General features: G+C 41.7%; 3 protein-coding genes across 5 annotated transcripts; 1 reads left to right on the plus strand and 2 right to left on the minus strand.

Moving 5' to 3' along the window:
• Positions 1 to 2,415: 2,415 nt before the first annotated feature.
• c15h3orf52 (chromosome 15 C3orf52 homolog) lies at positions 2,416 to 10,977 on the minus strand. Of its 3 annotated transcripts, XM_080428425.1 has the most exons (9): positions 10,898 to 10,977; positions 10,085 to 10,138; positions 8,810 to 8,884; positions 7,998 to 8,121; positions 7,287 to 7,447; positions 6,725 to 6,795; positions 5,858 to 6,038; positions 3,379 to 4,859; positions 2,416 to 3,124 (listed from the first exon to the last, which is right to left on the minus strand). In XM_080428425.1, exons 1-7 carry the CDS (start codon positions 10,940 to 10,942, stop codon positions 5,861 to 5,863), a joined length of 708 nt encoding a protein of 235 aa, XP_080284551.1. In that variant the 5' UTR covers positions 10,943 to 10,977; the 3' UTR covers positions 2,416 to 3,124; positions 3,379 to 4,859; positions 5,858 to 5,860. The 3 variants fall into 3 exon arrangements, with proteins under 3 accessions (XP_080284551.1, XP_080284549.1, XP_080284550.1); XM_080428423.1 differs by having other exon boundaries at positions 10,085 to 10,919; XM_080428424.1 differs by having other exon boundaries at positions 2,416 to 4,859; positions 10,085 to 10,919.
• A 5,473-nt stretch (positions 10,978 to 16,450) lies between these two features.
• Positions 16,451 to 16,855, minus strand: LOC308085170 (ubiquitin-like FUBI-ribosomal protein eS30 fusion protein; the record flags this gene model as incomplete). Its single annotated transcript, XM_080428255.1, has 1 exon — positions 16,451 to 16,855. One exon carries the CDS (start codon positions 16,853 to 16,855, stop codon positions 16,451 to 16,453), a length of 405 nt encoding a protein of 134 aa, XP_080284381.1.
• Positions 16,856 to 17,354: 499 nt separating this feature from the next.
• Positions 17,355 to 19,025, plus strand: LOC308085171 (nicotinamide phosphoribosyltransferase-like; the record flags this gene model as incomplete). The annotated part of the gene is made up of 1 exon (XM_080428256.1): positions 17,355 to 19,025. The coding sequence occupies one exon, from the start codon at positions 17,355 to 17,357 to the stop codon at positions 19,023 to 19,025; it is 1,671 nt and encodes a 556-aa protein (XP_080284382.1).
• Between the last annotated feature and the right edge of the window lie 623 nt (positions 19,026 to 19,648).

A 19,648-nucleotide genomic window follows, 5' to 3' on the forward strand; every position in this document is an offset into this window, starting at 1 on the left:
ATCTGAGTACTTTTTCCACCACTGTACTGGTGAGCGTTAATGAATGACTCTGAACTGACCGCTGAGTGACACTTCTGTAAAGCTGTATGTTGTAATTGGTAGGAGGGGTGTCTGTGGATTTCTAGCAAAATCCTAAACCAGTTCCCTCCGGGAATTTGTGATCAGGGCTTAAGTAAGGCCACAAAGATACAGTGTATACTATACTGTAGCTTCTTTGGGTGCAGACAAAATGAGTCGTTTGGATTAAGTAAGGCCACCACAAAGATACTGTATATACTATAGCTTCTTTGGATGCAGGCAAAATGAGCCGTTTAGATTAAAAAAGAAACACAGTTGCTATGGGTTTTCACATGGTAGAGTCTATTGACTGTCTATTGACTGCTGATACACTTTGGCTTATAAACAGCTGAGAGTGTCATCTCAGAGGCCTGTTCCTCCTTGAGATTTAGGGTGAGGATAAGTCAGCGCAGTGAGCCGTCCACCTCTCTTAGTGTAGTGATTCGTGCCGAGCTGTGTTCTAACCCCAGTCTCCCACTCGACACACAACCATACCGTGCCAATAGAGCTGAGCCCAATTGGCAGAGTTGTTGTCTGGGGCACATTATTTTTATTTGTCCATTATGTAGACAGACAGAACGCTCAGAGCAGTGGTTCCCAACTTTTTCTGGATCAGGGCCCACTTGAAAAAACTCGAAAAAAAGTGTTCGCGGCCCACCCATCTGAACGCTGAACACGGCAGCCGAGTGGCTAAGAGGCTAGATGGGTGGGCCAAGTGCATTTTCAGAGCATGTTTATTTTAATGATCAATCAATCAATCAATCAATCAACTGTGTTCCGGCTGCGAGCTTGTACATCTACTGTTTTTGAATAGCCAACGCAGAAAATCAAAAATGACACGGATGCTTTCACGGTTTTAATGGGTTAAAATAGAGAAAGACAAATCTCAGTTTTGTGTTTCTTTCTTTACTTTTAGCAGGGAGACAGTGAAGGGGATGCAAAGGGGAAAATAAAATGGTGAAAAAAACCAATACGTCTGGATCTGTAGTGTGTGACACAGAGTCCGGCTGAGGTGTTTTCTTGCCACTACGCACACTGAAGTTGGATATTGGCATGAAACATGAATGCATAGATTGCTAGATGCTGTCCATGTTTTTATTTATTGATTATGAGGATTCCCCACAAAGAGAAGAGGTCACTCCATGAGTGACCCCGGTCAATGAAGGTTTTAGGTAGTTCAAATAAAATCAACCGGCTATCAAAGCTCAGGGCTCTTGTTATAGTAAAGACCTCTAGCTGCTTATATACTGTAAATAGGATTAAGATGGAGGGTGGCCGGTTGCACAGAGGAGAAGGACTGTCTGCCGCATCTATTAGTCTACTACACAGTGAACCTGACCTGGTCACTCTCTGCAGTCCACACACCCAAACCAAACCTCCACAACCTTTGACATTAAGGTCAACTATACAAAAGACAGCAGTATAAGAGTGTGTGGTAAAGTAAAGTGTCATGTAGTAAAAATTCCGGACGTGTTTATTTTCTTTCATAGCAATGGCTGCGATGTACCTTATTGACTGTCATACAATACAAATCGTACCTCTGTACTAATTGCGAACTGTTAAGTATTCAATCAATCAATCAATCACTCAATCGTCATCCTTGGATTTTGAACCTCCTCTGCTACAAAACAGTGTCAAAACGCATTTAGTGTGGACTTTGCTTTTAGTGCCAGAGCTACAGTACAAGTATTAATTTACTATGTTCAAAGGAAACTATTGAAATTGCATTTTTGCAATTTAAATACACCCAACTGTTCTGTTTGTGCTGAAACAACCGCCTCAAGGGTAAAAGACTGCTCAACATTTTACACCATTATTGCAGACTCGATGTATAAGATATGGCATAATTTTCTATGTTTAAGGAACTTGGTGCTCTGATTCTGAACAACATGCAAGCAGAAAAGCACATCATTAAGCTTCAATTTGTATATAATCCATTTTACTATATTCACTGACCCATTCTAATAAGTGCAAGGTCAAATCCATAGTGCTCAGAAAATGTTCCAGACATCATTCAAGACGCAAGGTATATTTCACTACAGAGGACATTTTTGATTTATTTATTTTCTTAAACCTCAGGGTCTCTTAGAAAGAAAGAAAAAGTATGGTATGGGAATGTGACAGAAACAATAAGGCCTGTAAGTGGAATATCCTGGTGTATTGCAGTTTAAAAGCGTCCTCCTGGGTCAATCAATGGGAAACATACTTAATTCTTAAAACCCAAGACTATCAACCTCCCTCAGAGTTTCCTGATTATAGAAACAGTGACACAATCCTTTCTTTTTCACCAAGGATTTCATGACATTGCAGGAAGTGTATTGTACCAACTGGCGAGCGTTCCAGAGGAAGAGAGATAGCATCTGAATGTTTACTATTGAAGGAAATTGACTTGCACTCAATGGTCATACATTTAACATAGCAATATGAGAAAAACTGCGTTAACAGGGAAATAACAGGGAAATAACCTTATACAAAGACACAAATTATACATATAGATGTATATACAGTAGGCTACTGTAGCCTACTATATATATATTATACACACACAGTGTTGGGCAGTAGCTTATAAGTACCTAAGCGTAAATACATTTCCCAGTAGCTTGTGGGCAGCTGCTCAAGCTACTGGGAAATGTATGTAAGCTTAGGTTTATCACAACATGTCCACAGCCACATTATCCATTTAGTACAACGTAGCTTCAAGCTACTTTTACTAAGTAACTTGTAGTGTAGCTAGCTACTTATTTTGAAATAACTTTTAGTGTAGCTCAGTTACTTTTTATGAAGAGTAACTATACTGTAACTATAGCTACACTTTGTAAGTAGCCCATGTTGCCCAACACTGACTGTACAGTACAGTAGTAGCCTATTACACAACAGTTGGCTAGAATAAAGCAACCTGACAGGCCAAGAGACACGCGTTTGTGTCATTGGCTTGGAGTTGCTTAATAACGCAGATAAACAGCAGATTGAACAGAGCAGAATTAACTATTCATGAACCTTGATATCTCTGTGTTTAATGCTGCACTATGTAACTTTCCTCTTCTACCCCAGATCTGAACCCGGTTTCCTGCGCAAGTGTTGGCATTTTTACCATTGAGCTAATAGAGTCTGCCTGCTTGCTCAGGGGAAATTTTTAATTTTGACCATCAGGTGTCAGATCCTGTGTCTAGTTGAGACATGACCTTTGACACGATCTCAATAGAAGAGCAGGGAGGTAAAATACAACCACCCCAATTGTATAAGTTACATAGAGATAACATTTTCTACCATACAGATTGGACAAAATTGTATTCATATTTTGTTTTTACATAGTCACAATACAAAATCAAATAATGCATAACACAAGTCCTGTGCTATGGTGAATAACACAGCTTGATGTTATTCACCATAGCACACTCCATGACTATAACATAACCATGAGGCCAAACAATAGTTTGCACTATAAGACCAATTATTACAGTTCTAACTCTAATAAAATTACATTTTGTCATTTTGAAAGAAAGAAAGAAATAATCCCACTTCTGTTACACTGAAAATGCATGAAAATAAGGACTCACTTTGATAAAAGAAGAAAATAACAATAACAATCCCTCTAGTCTACTCAGTAAGCCACTATGTGTGGTGTTTTATTATATTGAGTGGATAGAGAGAAACAGAGCAAGATGGCAACAATTGCCAACTTCCTTATGATAATTTCGATACATGAACTTGGAGCGTGCCTGCCCTCTAGTGGTCACTTGTGAGTACTGCTCAAGACTGTTAGGTCAAGGAGGTTATCAGACCAAAGTACAAAATATAAGTTATTCAACACTATTAAAAACAAATAATACAGCCATTTCAATTGTGCAAGTTGTAATGCTTTGGAACATCGCGATTGAAAGAGATAGAAATATTCTCTGTACCCCAAAACCAAACAAAAATATACATACTGCATCGTGTCTGCTTATACTGTGTACCCTGCGTACTGCATATGCAGTTATGTACCAGATTCAAGTTAGATTACAATGATTACATTTGGCAGTGGTTTTCTAAGACAAGATAATGCTCATTTCACACGATTTCTTCTCATAATTACATACACTTTACAAGTGATAATAAAATATAATAAACTCTCTATATTTCCCCTTTTCCCCTGAAAAGTTTGAGCCAAAGCTCACTTGGCCGGTTTTTGACACATATTTACAACATTGCCATTGTTGTCTCAAACATTACATTCATAGGCTTAAACTACCTGAGTTACATGGTTGCATTTATGTACATTAAAACTGACCACAACAATGAAGGACCATTTATGTTTCAAAGGTGGTGCTGTTTCTCGTTAAAGGGTTGGAAAAACAATAAAGACATTAAGTATGAACTCAGTTCAGTTCAAACCACCTTGGAGAGAGAGTCAGTTCCTCAAGAGTTCTCTTCAGGCGATAAGCCAAAACTTGGAAACAGCTTTGCTTATGTAAAATGCCTAGGCTTTCTCAGTCAGCTTGGTCTTCCCAAAGCACACTACAGTATAGTCTACTGTCTGTATGTTCTGCAACGTCTCATTGTTTTATACTGTATGTGAATACAGTATGTCCAGGTGCATTGTCTAATCCTGGGTTAATTGGGCGATTCTGATTCAAAGAAAGCAAAGCTTCAATCCAATATCAACCTTAAACAATCACAAACCTAATTTCCTTCATATTCTTGAGCAGGAATTGCACTTTTCGCACCATCCTCTTTGATGTAGATAGAGTACAGGAAGCTCTGCAATCTTGTCTCATGGTGTTTTGATCACATGTTCATCGTATAGTCTTCACTGTGGCATCCTGTGGTAAAGATGCAGCATATGACAAAGGCTTTAACACAGAAGTTGTGGGTATTATGTTCAAACGTCAACTTCCTGCCTTCTCTACAGTCTACACTGCTGTCACCATCTACAGCAGAGCAAGTCATTTCACACCAGAAACTGTCGTCTAACACCTTGGGCATAAAGTGGGAAAGGTAGTCTCGTGCATCACTGGTGGTAGTGTAAAGGTAGTTCAGGCATGCAAACAGCCCCGAGGTGAAAAAGGTGACAACATGTTGTTTTCTTTCGGGTCAGGTGTCACACAATTGCCCTATTTGGGTTCAAAAAGGTGACTGTAGCTGAAAAGTTACACTTTTGCATGTCTGGTAGTTAAAGAACAGGGGAAACTGTTGCGCCCTTCTTTGTCCTTTGGTAACGGTTGACTGCAGGTGCGGTGGTCTCAAAAAAAAAGGAAAACTGGCAGAACAAGACCCGCTCACTGCAATAAAATTGAAGGAAAACTCCTTAGACCGACTTAAGAAAATATCATTTTCTTTATTTTAAATGCTCATCATGTGCTCTTGTGCTCAAAGTGAATTAAAAAAGAAGCAAACGTTTCGGTCCTGGGACCTTCGTCAGTGCTAAGTTTTTTTTTTAATTCACTTTGAGCACAAGAGCACATGATGAGCATTTAAAATAAAGAAAATGATATTTTCTTAAGTCGGTCTAAGGAGTTTTCCTTAAATTTCATTGCAGTGAGCGAGTCTGGTTCTGCCAGTTTTCCAGTGTAAAGGTAGTTACCATGGTGATGCACAAGACTAAATTCAGTTCCTTGTTTACAGTCTGTGGCAACACTGTTGGTGAGTTGCAGACAGTATGATTACTCAAAACTCCCAACGTTGTTAGACATGTTTGGCACTTCACGCAAAGCATAAGTTGACCTCAAAGTGTTAAGGATGTGCAACTACATTCTGGGCCCTGAATTACTGGGGAGAAATGTCGATCTACAGGATTTCCCACAACAAAGTCACTTCTCACCTTTCATGACATGTTTAGGGAAGCCGGGTCGATGTACAGCGGGTCCTCAGTCTCCTGGTCATAGAGGAACTGTCTGAAGACGTTGTACACCATCTCCCGACTCAATGTGAAATTCCGCAGCTCTCCATGCTCTCTGGGCATAAGAAACTCCAGCCCATACTCGGCAATGACTGAACCATTCCTATGGCGAGAGAAAGCAAAACACAAGGTTCATACAGGTTTTTAAATGTCAAACTCAAGCACATATTAGAACAGGATTTTTCTCTGTCTGTCCTCTCAAAACTAGACCAATCGTAGCTCATGAGCCACAACACAGGATGTTTATGTCCAGCCACCGGCACAGCATGAACTGTCTGTACAACCAGGAGATGTCTGGTGAATTAAGTCAAAAGGAAACACATAAAGAGCGTGAAAGTTGTATCACAGATGATGATCTATGCACATAAAAAATTTGGGTTGGGATCCGGAACCCGGAGGAACCGGGGGAACCAGATCCAACATCGAGGAACCTGAATCAGGTTCTATCACATTTGGGATCATTTCTGGAACCTGTTTTATCACACTGTCAGAGCTGGTATGTGGACTTCACGTCTGCTAAACAACGGCAATACCAGTGGTTCTCAAACCACCATAACTCTGAAAGTGTACAAATGGAACCAAATGGACCCGTAAGGGTCCATTTGGTTCCATTTGTACACTCTCAGAGTTACAGACCTGTAAGGGTCCATTTGGAACACCCTCAGGTAACCCAAGAGGGTCCCTGAATGCCTGGACCTCACTTTGAGAACCACTACAATATGCAATACTGTACGTATGATTGAATTTGAGTTGTGATTATGGCGCATACTGTAGAGAGGATCTGTTTACCTGAAAGAAGAAATGTCAGCCTTGGAGAAGTATCGCCCCAGGGCATCTGAAACACCGTAGACACCAGCCAGCTAGGTGGGGCACAAAAACAAACAATGAGAGTCAATACATGCAGGCCAGTGAGAGGAGATCAAAGCTATCTCTATGAAAATATAATAATGCAAATCAAACAAGAGTTCCTTTTTAGCTAGGACAGAAAAAACAAAACTCCACATTCACTATATGTTCAAAAAAACAATTTCAAATATACAGTATGTGCACCTTATTGCAGCACTGCAGCACTGCAGTGTGTGTGTGTGTGTGTGTGTGTGTGTGTGTGTGTGTGTGTGTGTGTGTGCGTGTGCGTGCGTGCGTGCGTGCGTGCGTGCGTGCGTGCGTGCGTGCGTGCGTGCGTGCGTGCGTGCGTGCGTGCGTGCGTGCGTGCGTGCGTGCGTGCGTGTATGTGTGGAGAAACACTGGTCTGGTTGACTATCAGATTAATATGATAATGGGTACCTTCAATTTAATTATAATTATAATACATTCATATAAAAACACTGGGCATAATTGGCTTGGACCAGACCTTTTGTTGAAGTGCAGCAGCTAGGCTCTTGCTCTGATTGGAGGAGGGTGAGAGAAGCTCTTCTGTGAAGATCTCATTGGTCATCTGGAAGCTTCCATTGAAGTGGCGAGGGATCACAAACGATGCCGGATCATACTTCTCATCTACATCCTCATGGATCGCTGATGAGGGAAAACACTGTTCAGTCACTGACTGTGCTCATTTCTTTACAACATCTGAATTATCAGACCCTTCCCCATCAAGGAGTCTGCCCAGCCCCTTATCCAGCCCTCAGTTATCTCCAGAATTGACTAACTCCCTACAAGGTATGGATTTAAAATGAAAAAAAGGCTGCACATGTTTACATGTGTTTTACAAAACGTTTTGGCCAAACAGTTTGGCCTTCCTCAGGTGAACTGATTTGTCACCCCACCCCCCTTATTTAACTGTGGATCAAAGCATGTGACCAAAGTGACATGTTGTTACAGGGCAGAAGTAAGTTACTTTTAACACCAAGAAACAATTTGCAAATGGCTACCATCGACGATACCCCACCATACTGATGTAAAACATTTTTAACATTTTACGATTCTTTTTACATAAATACAACAGTTTGTAGGGTGTTAGTGGTTAACTGTTACTCTATCAATAAGCACAACCCGTGGAGCAAAACACAACCACAAACTGTTATGAACATCTTTGTATGGAAGTAATGCTGTGATGTGAGTTCACCTGAACACACTGCCATTGAGATCACAATAACAATGGGGATGAGGACAAACAGGAGGACGATGAGCACCATCCACAACTTGACTTTCCAGAAGAGAGGGTCATTCATCCTGCACACCGCACTCTCCTAGGAACAACACAACATCCAAACAGTTTATACAATATACACCTGAGGAAGACACACTGACAAACAATATAGATTTTGGGCACATCATTATAGGCGAACATTTTCAAAAGATGTATATAAATGCACATAGACATACACAACTCCCCTCTGCAGTGCCCTAAACTGAAAGTTTAACTTCTCTCCAGAAAGCCCTTACGATGGAAGACATGATTCATGATTACTGTGCTTATGGTAAGCTCACATTTCATATGATTCATATGACACACCGCATACAGTAAGAACTCCTGTAACTTTCACGACAATTCATGCCGCGCTACGAGCTTGTACATCTGCTATTTTTGAACATTTTAGAAATATCTTGAAAATGTAAAAATGAAAGATTTTGAATAATTTTGAATTCTTTTAAACATAAATCTTCTCTTCTGGGGGGTCCCTGGAAAATATATATACGTATCAACTTGGGGGTCCTTGGCACGACTACTGATTTAGAAGGCATTTGTACACGCGCGAGCACGAGCACGCGCGCACACACACACACACACACACACACACACACACACACACACACACACACACACACACACACACACACACACACACACACACACACACACACACACACACACACACACACACACACACACACACACACACAGTGAATATAAATAATATATTAAATGCTTCAAACCTGTTTGTGGGAGTTCTGAGTCTGACTCTCCACTGTGTGCACAGAGGGGTTCGTCTCTCCATTAGGGCCAAGGCACTGAGAGTAAATCACAGACACACGTCACTTTCCACAGGATTATGACTACTCTACTCTTTACACATTTTAAGAGGGACAGTCCATCCTTATGACACAATTCACATTAATTCCTCATTCCAATAATCAGACAAAAACATTATAATCCAGAGAGCAACAGTAAACTGTGATGTCATCATTCAAGAGATACTTCCTCAATATGGCTTTTTTTTTTCACAGACAATTATTCCACACAGTAATAACCTAACATGTTTTGTTTTGTTTGGTTATATATCTATATAAGGCACTATGCAACTTTATTTTAATGAATGAAGCGTTATTTAGTCTAATCTGTATGGTATGTTAATACAATATCACTTATACAATTGGGGTGGTTGTATTTTGTCTCCCTGCTCTTCTATTGAGACATTTAGATCGTGTCAAAGGTCATGTCTCACCTAGACACAGGATCTGACACACATTTTGACCTGATGGTCAAGATTCAATTTATCCCCTGAGCAAGCAGGCAGGCTCTATTAGCTCAATGGTAAAAAATGTCGGCACTTGCTCAAGAAACCGGGTTCAAATCCAGGGTAGAAGAGGAAAGTTAGTCCAGCTTTAAGTATCATAGTGGAATACTCATAAGTATAAGTTGGTCTAGGATTGAATTCTGCCACAGTCTTTCTCGGTATGAACAAAAAACATTGCCATGACCTAAGAAAACCACACTGGATAATGGTAAGAGTCTTTTCATGTACTAGTGTGTCTGTTCAAGAGATGATAATGGGCATGGACAAAGGCAATGCCTTTTCAATAGTTAGTAATAGAATGTAGCATCTCCCCCCCCCCCCCAACAAAGTATAAAGTATTGACTAGTCTACTGTACAGCATGACAGAGGCTATAATCTGATCTGATCCTATGGCATGTGAGTACAATGACAGCCAGGGAGCCCAGCCTACTGACACCATCTCTGGGAACAAGAGAACAACCCTGAGGGGAGACAGGTTAACACGTCCATACAAGCAGCATGTGGCAAGTACACACAGGTCATCACAAAAAACACAATGCAAAAGCAAATCAGATCTCAAAGACCCAACCTCAAGCTATATCTGGTGTAAAGCAAGACATCGTCACGATGATCAGATATACTATTGTGTTACTTAGTCCGACACCATTCAATTAAACAATGTCAATTCCAAAGGGGCAATAAAAAGAAAACTCACCTTGTCTGTCTCTTCATCATTGCTGTGGATCCCATTCCCATTGTTATCTGCAGACTGGGCATTCATGAAATCATAAACAGCCCACCAAAGAAAGAAACTGCCATCCATACATCCATTCATGTATTTCCTTTTGATCTAATTACCATATTATTAACCCTGGCCTCCCTATTTAGTGCAAATTTTCAACATTCTCCCCCCAAGAAATCACATAGTAGCTTGCACTTAAAAAACTAACTACACGGTTCAAGTCATCTCTGGATAATATATTGACCCATTAAAAATGTAGTTCCTTTTTCTTTTAGACTACTGTAATTTATAACATGTTATAAATTACAGTAGTCTAAAAGAAAAAGGAATACTACTGTATGCAGTATTATTTCAACATTTACACTTAATACCACGATATATTTTAAACAAGAGCAACTTTAGAATTTTCAATGTAGTGATTCATTTAACAAGCAAGCTAATCATAGCCTAATCAAAAAATATATACATATTATTTTTTCCTTAAGCGTCGATTCGATCTAAAAAGTTTAATAAACTTAATTCATGTGTAGAAGTCGCTTAATCTTGCGCTAAAATCCTGCCTATTATTGCGCAAGGGCTTTAATGCCATATTAAATCCAACAGATCCAACAGCCCATCCAGCCATTCCAACCTTTATGGGACAGGACAGGTAAATATGGCGCAGGAATGGTTTATTTGCATTATGTTGTACAGTGTCAGCATGTACCACAGCGCAGCCCAAGTCAAGAGACACAGATCGCTCTAAAATAACACGCATGGATTTCATCATACAAGTATCGAACTCACCTGATCACGGCTTTTTAACGGCATGTTGTCCATGTTGTCGGTCATACTTCCAGAAACTCACAGCGAGTGGTTGCCTGGGCTGGAACTTTTCTGAACCCGGAACTTGCCCGCACGCACAGATCTGCAAGCCGACTGGCCATGGATCACACGACATGATCTGTCACGACCGTCATGGATGAACTTCAACCTGGTGTTTGCACTTTCTCCATTTACAGTCCGTACATCTACATAAACGTTCGAATTTTAAATATACCATATGGCCATGGATGTTACAATTATATACGGGTCCTCAAACGTACCTGTATCTTCCATATTATTTAATAAAAATAAATTTAATCCGATCGGTGGCCATTTTCTCATAAAGTCATAAGGTATCAGAGTGCAATACACCTCCCAACCAATAGGGTCACGCATGAAAGCTATGGCAAAAATACGGAGAAAATGGCCACCAATCTGATTAAAATGATTTGTATTGAACAATACGGAAGATACAGGTACTTCTGAGAGCCCGTACATAATTGTAACATCCGTGGCCATGAGGTTAGCACTTTATATTTGAAATCTGAACGTTTATGTAGATGTACGGGCCAAAAAGGGAGAAAGTAAAAATACCAGGTTGAAGTTCATCCATAACTGTCATGTATCAGATCCACAAGCTGACATGTCCAGGTCGGACCATGAATGTATAAAGAGAAACCAGACACGTCAGCTTGTAGATCTGTTCTTTTCTCTAGCGCGACAACAAGGGTGCTGCAGGTGAGTGTCTACCTCCATGGTGTCGAGTTTCGACGATGACGTCAGAAGGCGTTAACCTGTGTGTGTGTGTGTGTGTGTGTGTGTGTGTGTGTGTGTGTGTGTGTGTGTGTGTGTGTGTGTGTGTGTGTGTGTGTGTGTGTGTGTGTGTGTGCGCGCGTGTGTGTGTGTGTGTGTGCGCGCGTGCGTGTTTTACAAGTTTCATGTCTGACTTTTTAACAGTAGTGGAAGAAGTAGGCAACTAAAATGTTTAATCAAGTAAAAGTATCAATACTGCAGTTGTAGAAATACTCTGTTACAAGTAGTACAAGTCCTTTATTCAAAATGTACTTGAGTTAAAGTACAAAAGTATTGGCATCAAAATGTACTTAAAGTACCAAAGGTAGAAAGTACTCATTATACAGTATGTCCCATTTCAAGTTTTCAAATGATAGGGCCCATATGTTTTTTTGTATTGGTTGATGACATATTATTGTATAAATGTTTTATGCATATGTTGATGAATTGAATAGGACCACATGAAAACAAGTCCCCCTGACTAATAAAGTATTCAATCAATCAAACACCAAATCTCTTCGCCAAAAAAAACAAGCTAACAACGGTTGTGAGACGAATGTTTCGTCAAATGTTTGCACCAGAATAGGGATGACTTTAGCACAAAAACATTGGGTCTGACCCAGAGGGTCTATAAACGTGAATTTCCCTGTTACTAAACGACAAAGTACATCCTCAAGAGTGTTACTGCTTTTAAACAAAATGGATTTTGACAATTGTTGGCATAATGTGCTATATAAGAAAAGAAAATCTGAGAAAGACTCAGTTGTCTTTGTAGTACAAGCTACCATAGCAACCAGTAACTGTCCCACAATGAACATACCGTAATAACATGTCTTTTGAGGTGTTGTTTTTTTTTTATTCTTTTTTTTCAAAGTAAAACAAAACAGTGATTTACTAGAGGTCACACAACTCAGCAGTGTCTCCAGGTGAAACCCAAAATCCAACATGGAGGTTGTGTGTGAACGTGGTGTGGACAGTGTGGAGGAGAGTCATGGTGTCAGACACACTGTAGAAGGACAGAGTACCTGCACTGTGGTCCAGGTACACTCCTACTCTGGAGGACACATGGCCTGGGATGTCAGTGTTAATGCCTCTGTGTGTGAGAGTATATCCTCCGTTACAAATTAAGGACCATGATTTATCATTGTATCCAAATCCACTTTCATCACCAGACCCTGTTCTGCTGATATCTTTATATGAGACTGCTATAAGACTGTATCCACTCCACTCTACCTCACAGTAACAGCGTCCAGTCAGACCCTCTCTACTCAGAACCTGATACCGTGTAGTGAATCTCTCTGGGTGATCAGGATATGATTGATGTTTGTCCACCCATGTTACGTTTCTGTTCCCATTAGACAGAGCCAGTTTTTGATGAGCCGTGTTTGGATCCAGTGTGATTGGACGTGAATATTGCAAGAACTTAGCTCTGTTCTTGGGTTCTGGTGGTGTTGACAGTAAAACATCCACTCTGTTCACGGTCTCTGAGATGTATAGGTCACACAACTCAGCAGTGTCTCCTTCTGATAGAAGATTAAATCCAACATGGAGGTTGTGCGTGAACATGGTGTGGACTGTGTGGAGGAGAGTCATGGTTTCAGCCCATGAAGAGACAAAAGGACAGTCAGACACAAAGAAGGACAGAGTACCTGCACTGTGGTCCAGGTACACTCCTACTTTGGACATCCTGTAGGACTCACGACCTGGGATGTGAGTATCAATGCCTCTGTGTCTGAAAATATAACTTTGATTGGTACACATTAAAGACCACGATTTATCATTGTATCCAAATGCACATGCATTACCAAACCCTGTTCTGCTGATATCTTTGTATGAGACTGCTATATGAACAATGTCTCCAGTCCACTCCACCTCCCAGTAACAGCGTCCAGTCAGACCCTCCCTACTCAGAACCTGCCTGTCTCTAGTGAATCTCTCTGGGTGATCAGGATATGATTGTGGTTTGTCCACCTTTGTTACTTTTCTGTTCCCTTTAGACAGAGACAGGTCTTGATGAGCTGTGTTTGGATCCCATGTGATTGGATGTGAATATTGTAAGAACTCAGCTCTGGTCTTGGGTTCTGGTGGTGTTGACAGTACTGCCTGGCCCCTGTGAATTGTTTTTTTCCTCTTCTTTTTTGATTTCTTCACTCTGTTCACCGTCTCTGAGACGTTTGTCCCTTCCGCTGTAAGAATGGCCTCTAGTTTGTCTCTCATCTTGGACACGGCCACCATCACATCTTCAAAGTATCTCAGAGGACGGACATTGCTGCTGACTGGGTGTGTAGATTCACTGATTCTTGAGACCGTTCTTGAGAGGGAGGAGGTGTAACGCTGTAGAAAATGGATGTGATCCTCTGTGAGTGAGAGCTGCTCCAGCTCAGCATGTCTCCTCCTCAGTTCAGTGACCTCCTGCTCCACACACCTCCTCAGTTCTTCAGCACGACTCACTTCATGTTCCTGCTGGTCTCTGATTATTTTTAATATTTAATATAATGTCCCAGACTCCCAGACCAGTCGTGACCTGTAACCTTCTAAATATAACAGTAGTGATGCCGTTTCCATTTGTAGAGACATAAACAGCCACAAGATGGCAGTGTTATACATGGAATTACAGTCTGCTTGACTGCGTATGGCTATACGTCAGTCAGTGGTTCTCAAATTGGGGTCCAGAGACCCCAGGGGTCCTTGAGTGGGTTCCAGGGGGTCCCCAGCTAAATTATTGATAGATATGAACCAAATGGACCCTTACAGATACTACTATGCAACTCAGAGTGTACAAATGGAACCAAATGGACTTTGTACAGTCTCAAGAGTTATGGGGGTAAGCTTAAAGCATAGCAAACTAGGAGTCCTTTAAATTAAAAAGTTAATTAAACTAAAAGTTTAATTAAAATAAAAAAAGTTTGAGAACCACTGTTGTGAGGTGTTTGCATACCTTCCTAAAATAAGCCCACAATTAACATAAAATAAAAATAAATATAATCTTATTTAGCAAAAATAAAAAATCCAAAATACCTTTGTCAGGATATAATGTAATAAACCTTGGGATGGAATGCATATAGAGCAGGGCCCGGGGACAGGGTAGATGCAGTGATTGAGTCTCAATCATGAGTCTGTTCTAATTCCAACTGTGTTGTAAACATTATACTGTATAAAGATAAACATAAAAGGTAAAGAAAACGTTACTATCTATTCAATCTTGACATGGAAATAACTCTAGCCCTGGCATACAGTATATATAGCCTACAATAGACAATATATAATACTGATAACTAGTCTACATGAAATACATAAAATGCAATAAAATGAAAAACTCAAACTCAAACTTTGCCATAACAAGAGCAACAGTGATCACGAGCTTCAGGGGTTTGGTGGGAGGATTATTTTATAATGTTCGTATTTAAAATATATCCACAGCAGATGGTACAAATTAATTTGTGTACCTTTTTTTAAGTTAATGGGGCCCTCCTGCCTGATGGTAATAGCTCAAGCGATGAGTGAAGGGAGTGGGTAGAGTCATCTCTCTAGACCTGAATTGCTTTTTTGGTTATGATACTATAGAGCACACCTACATCACACCGCTGATCCGACTGATATGCCCATACTGTATGGAGATCTTTGTATCTGTCAATCCTTGTCCTTTTTATGCCCAAATATGGAGATCTCTGTATCTGTAAATCCACGTCCCTTTTAAGGGACGTTCACACTGAGCATATATCATATGTTAATATATAACAGCATATTAGCATATATTAACTATAACTATATCGTTCACAATTTCTTTTTTATAGTTGGTGTGAACTTTTCCATCCACTTGATTTACAACGATTTTGAAAACTATATTTGTATAATAGTGCTCACTGTGATTGGCCCTTTATGCCCATGTCTCTTTTATGCCCCTATATGGAGATCCCTGATGTCAAGTGTATATGCCCGTATATGGGCATGCAGCCTTTTGTGCCCATATATGGAGCTGACTGATTTGTATATCTTCTGTCAAACTTCAAAATGAGCGTTATGTTTATATAAATGTTTCCTTCATACATTTTGTTGAACTGATACATCTATTCTCTCTATAATGATTCTGTTTCCCTCCACAACAAATAAGCTCGCATTTCACATTGTGGGCATGTACATATGCTATTTTATTGGCTCAGAAGAGGGGCGCTAGGGTGTGCCTAGTTCAAGATCCTCTTTTTTTTTAAAGTAGATTTAATGTTAAGACATAATGTGAGCTTGGCTTCAAGAAGGTGGGCCTCTTTTGCCTGTACAGTGCAGGGTGGAACAGCTCAGCTGAAACGCAACCATGTTTAACATCATCAGTGGTGCGGTGCCCCACCTTCTAGTCTACACGGCTTACCCAGACACAACCCACTAAATGTCATAGTGGGTTGCACTGATTGTAGCTGGGGCGTGATGTGACAGGGGGTCAGGTCAGCGTTCATCACATTATCAACATTGTTTATTAGAATATTTTCCATATTTTTCCCCTAATTCATTTTTCAATTTTGCCATATATCAGTATTCAATATTGGTCACAACAGGGCCAGTGTGCACTCTGTTGCAAGGTGCCACTATAGAGAAGAGCAGAGCTCAGTACTATGACATCAACACTGTGTCTATTTCCTTTTTTGTCCATATACATTTTTTGTCCTTTTTTGTCCAAGCCAAATCTGTATTCTGTACAAGAGATTAACTTAATAACTTAACTTTAATTGAGAAAGAAGGCAATTGAAGCTCTTAATAGTTGGCATTGGGCCCCTTCTTCTGTCCGAAGGGCGTGGACACCACATTTACGAAGCGCTTGTTGTATTGGAGGCGACACTTGGCACGGCCAGTCTTCTTTTTCTTCTTCTCCTGCTTGTCAACATGGGGCGTCTGTGCCCTCACTTTGCCGGCACGGGCCAGGGAGCCGTGTACACCGCCTCCCAGCAGCCTGCTGGTCACGTCCAAGGTGCAGCGCTCGGAGATGCCACAGGATGCCAGGCAGCTGTCGTCCTCCAGCGGGCAGCCGGCCAGCACCAGCACCTGCTCCTCCACCAGGAGACCCTCCAGAGCCTGAACATGGGTCTTGATGTCCCTGACAGTCTCCTCTCCGGTCACCTCGAGGGTGTGAGTATCATGGGCACGTAGAAAGAGTTGCATCTTTGAAACAGTTCCTTCGCTAGTCATGCAACACTGGGCATGAAAGGTGTCTGTCTAGTATATTAGTATTTCGAGGCCAGTCTATGACATCAGCTGTCTATGATGTCAGCACTGTGATGTCAGTGCTGTGAGGTCAGGTATGTCCATATTTGGGAATAATCTGTCACTCAGGGGTGAAATGGGCACAAAGTATTTTGAGGCCGGGCTGTGACATCAGCCATCTATGAATTCCACACTGTGACATCATGCATGTCCATATTTGGGCATAATCCAGGCACACAGACAGACCCACGGGCTACTTCAACTTTACATAGTCGACAAAGGGCATCTGCGCAAATCGGCTTATTTAAGCATGCATGGCAACCCATGTTTGTGTAACATCACTCAGAGTGCTGGTCAGCCTACATAAGCTGTTGCAAATTGACATTCTTTCTGGATCTTGTTGAGAAAGAAGACTGTAGTAGTTGAAATAATATTGAACAGCTGTTGCACCTGAATAATGGAAACGGCAAGGTTGGAGCACAGGGACGTAGATTTCAGCATACTGCTAGCTACCGACTCTTACAAGGTAACGCATTACAAGCAGTACCCTCCCAAAACCAGTAAGGTGTACTCCTACTTTGAGTGCCGCGAGAAGTGGTCAGACCCCGCCAAGAACAGAAAAGTCAAGTATGACGAATCTGTCTTCTATGGACTACAGTACATTCTCCACAAATATCTCAAAGGGAAGGTTGTGACTCCAGAGAAGATCCAGGAAGCCAAAGAAGTGTACAGAGAACACTTTCAGGATGATATTTTCAATGAGAAAGGCTGGAACTACATCCTAGAGAAATACAACGGCCACCTGCCCATAGAGATCAAGGCTGTCCCTGAAGGCAGTGTGATTCCTCGAGGCAACGTTCTGTTCACGGTGGAGAACACAGACCCAGAGTGTTACTGGCTCACCAACTGGGTGGAGACCATCCTGGTGCAGATCTGGTACCCCATCACTGTGGCCACCAACTCCAGAGAGCAGAAGAGGATTCTAGCCAAGTATCTGCTGGAAACGTCTGGGAACCTGGAGGGTCTGGAGCACAAACTGCACGACTTTGGCTACAGGGGAGTGTCTTCGCAAGAGACTGCCGGCATAGGAGCGTCTGCCCACCTGGTCAACTTTAAGGGGACAGACACGGTAGTTGGCATTAGCATCATTAAGAAATACTACGGCACTAAAGATCCTGTGCCTGGGTTTTCTGTCCCCGCTGCAGAGCATAGCACAATCACAGCGTGGGGCAAGGATCATGAGAAAGATGCCTATGAGCACATAATGAAGCAGTTCCCCAGAATTCCTGTTTCTATCGTCAGTGACAGCTATGACATCTACAATGCCTGTGAGAAGATCTGGGGGGAGGAGCTGAGGAGTCTGATAGAAAGCCGCGGTGCAGATGCCCCCCTGGTGATCCGACCAGACTCTGGAAACCCTCTGGACACTGTCCTGAAGGTCTTGGAGATTCTGGGCAAAAAGTTCCATCCCACTGAGAACTCTAAAGGTTATAAGGTTCTACCTCCATATATCAGAGTCATACAAGGAGATGGAATTGATATAAACACCCTGCAGGAGATTGTGGAAGGCATGAAGCAACACAGATGGTCCATTGAGAACGTAGCGTTCGGTTCGGGAGGAGCCCTGCTGCAGAAAGTGTCTCGGGATCTGCTCAGTTGTGCGTTCAAGTGTAGCTACGTGGTCACCAATGGCCAGGGGGTCAATGTGTTCAAGGACCCGGTGGCACAACCTAACAAGAGGTCAAAGAAAGGTCGTCTGTCCTTGCACCGGATGCAGAGCGGAGAATTTGTCACGCTGGAAAAGGGAAAAGGAGACAGAGACCTGGGGGAGTATGGTGCGGACCTGTTGCAAACAGTTTTCCAGAATGGCAAAATCGTGAGGACGTGGACGTTTGACGACGTCAGAGCCAATGCCAAGCTCACAGACGGAGATCTTGGGCTTCCCGGTGGCACAGCGGAAAGTTCCCCGCCCACCACCGTGGATTTGAGTCCTCCACGGTGCATCCCGCTCGGCCAGACACTCCAACGGACACAGCCGGCAGGAGAGGGCGATCTCTGTCGCTGCACCGGCGACTCCTACAGCTTGGTGCCTGTTCAGCAGGGAGAAGAACTCAGTCGGATGGTGTGATCCTCCGCATGCGTTATGCCCTGTCTGTGAATCTGCACTGTCAGCTGAAGAGAAGCGGATTGTGACTTCATGGGTATCGGAGGGGTCACGTGCTTGTTGGTATCAGCCGATACCAACAGTTACAATTACAAAACAATATTTACATTTACAATGCTCTAGCCACCCTAGTGTCCCTTTCTGGGTATAATAGGTGAACATTCTGTGTCGCTGTGACACAAACGCGTCGCAAAATGTTGCATTGGGGACCAAGCATAAACCCTTTTTAAGTGGAGATGAACTCCAACTGAACGGACTGGAACTATGTGTGTGTGTGGAGACTAGGGACAAAGAATACAACTAAAGATGAGATGCAACAGCTAATGGAACTAATCGATGATCAAAAAAAGGATAATAATCGTAAAATAATAGATTAATAATCTATTCCTCTTTTTGGCATGCCATTTAAAACATTTTCAAAAATGAAAATAGCTGAACTACAAGTTTGCGCGTCGCATCGTGACGCCTTGTGAGCTTGTAGATCTGCTATTTACACTATCTTTGCATGACACCGTTGTGCGACAATGTATAAAATAGGGCTTAAGTCATTAATCGACTTGTTGATATATAAAACATTTGAAAAATGT

The sequence above is a fragment of the Gymnoscopelus braueri genome (assembly GCF_963280865.1).
Source record: "Gymnoscopelus braueri genome assembly, chromosome: 5".
Classification (NCBI taxonomy): domain Eukaryota; kingdom Metazoa; phylum Chordata; class Actinopteri; order Myctophiformes; family Myctophidae; genus Gymnoscopelus; species Gymnoscopelus braueri.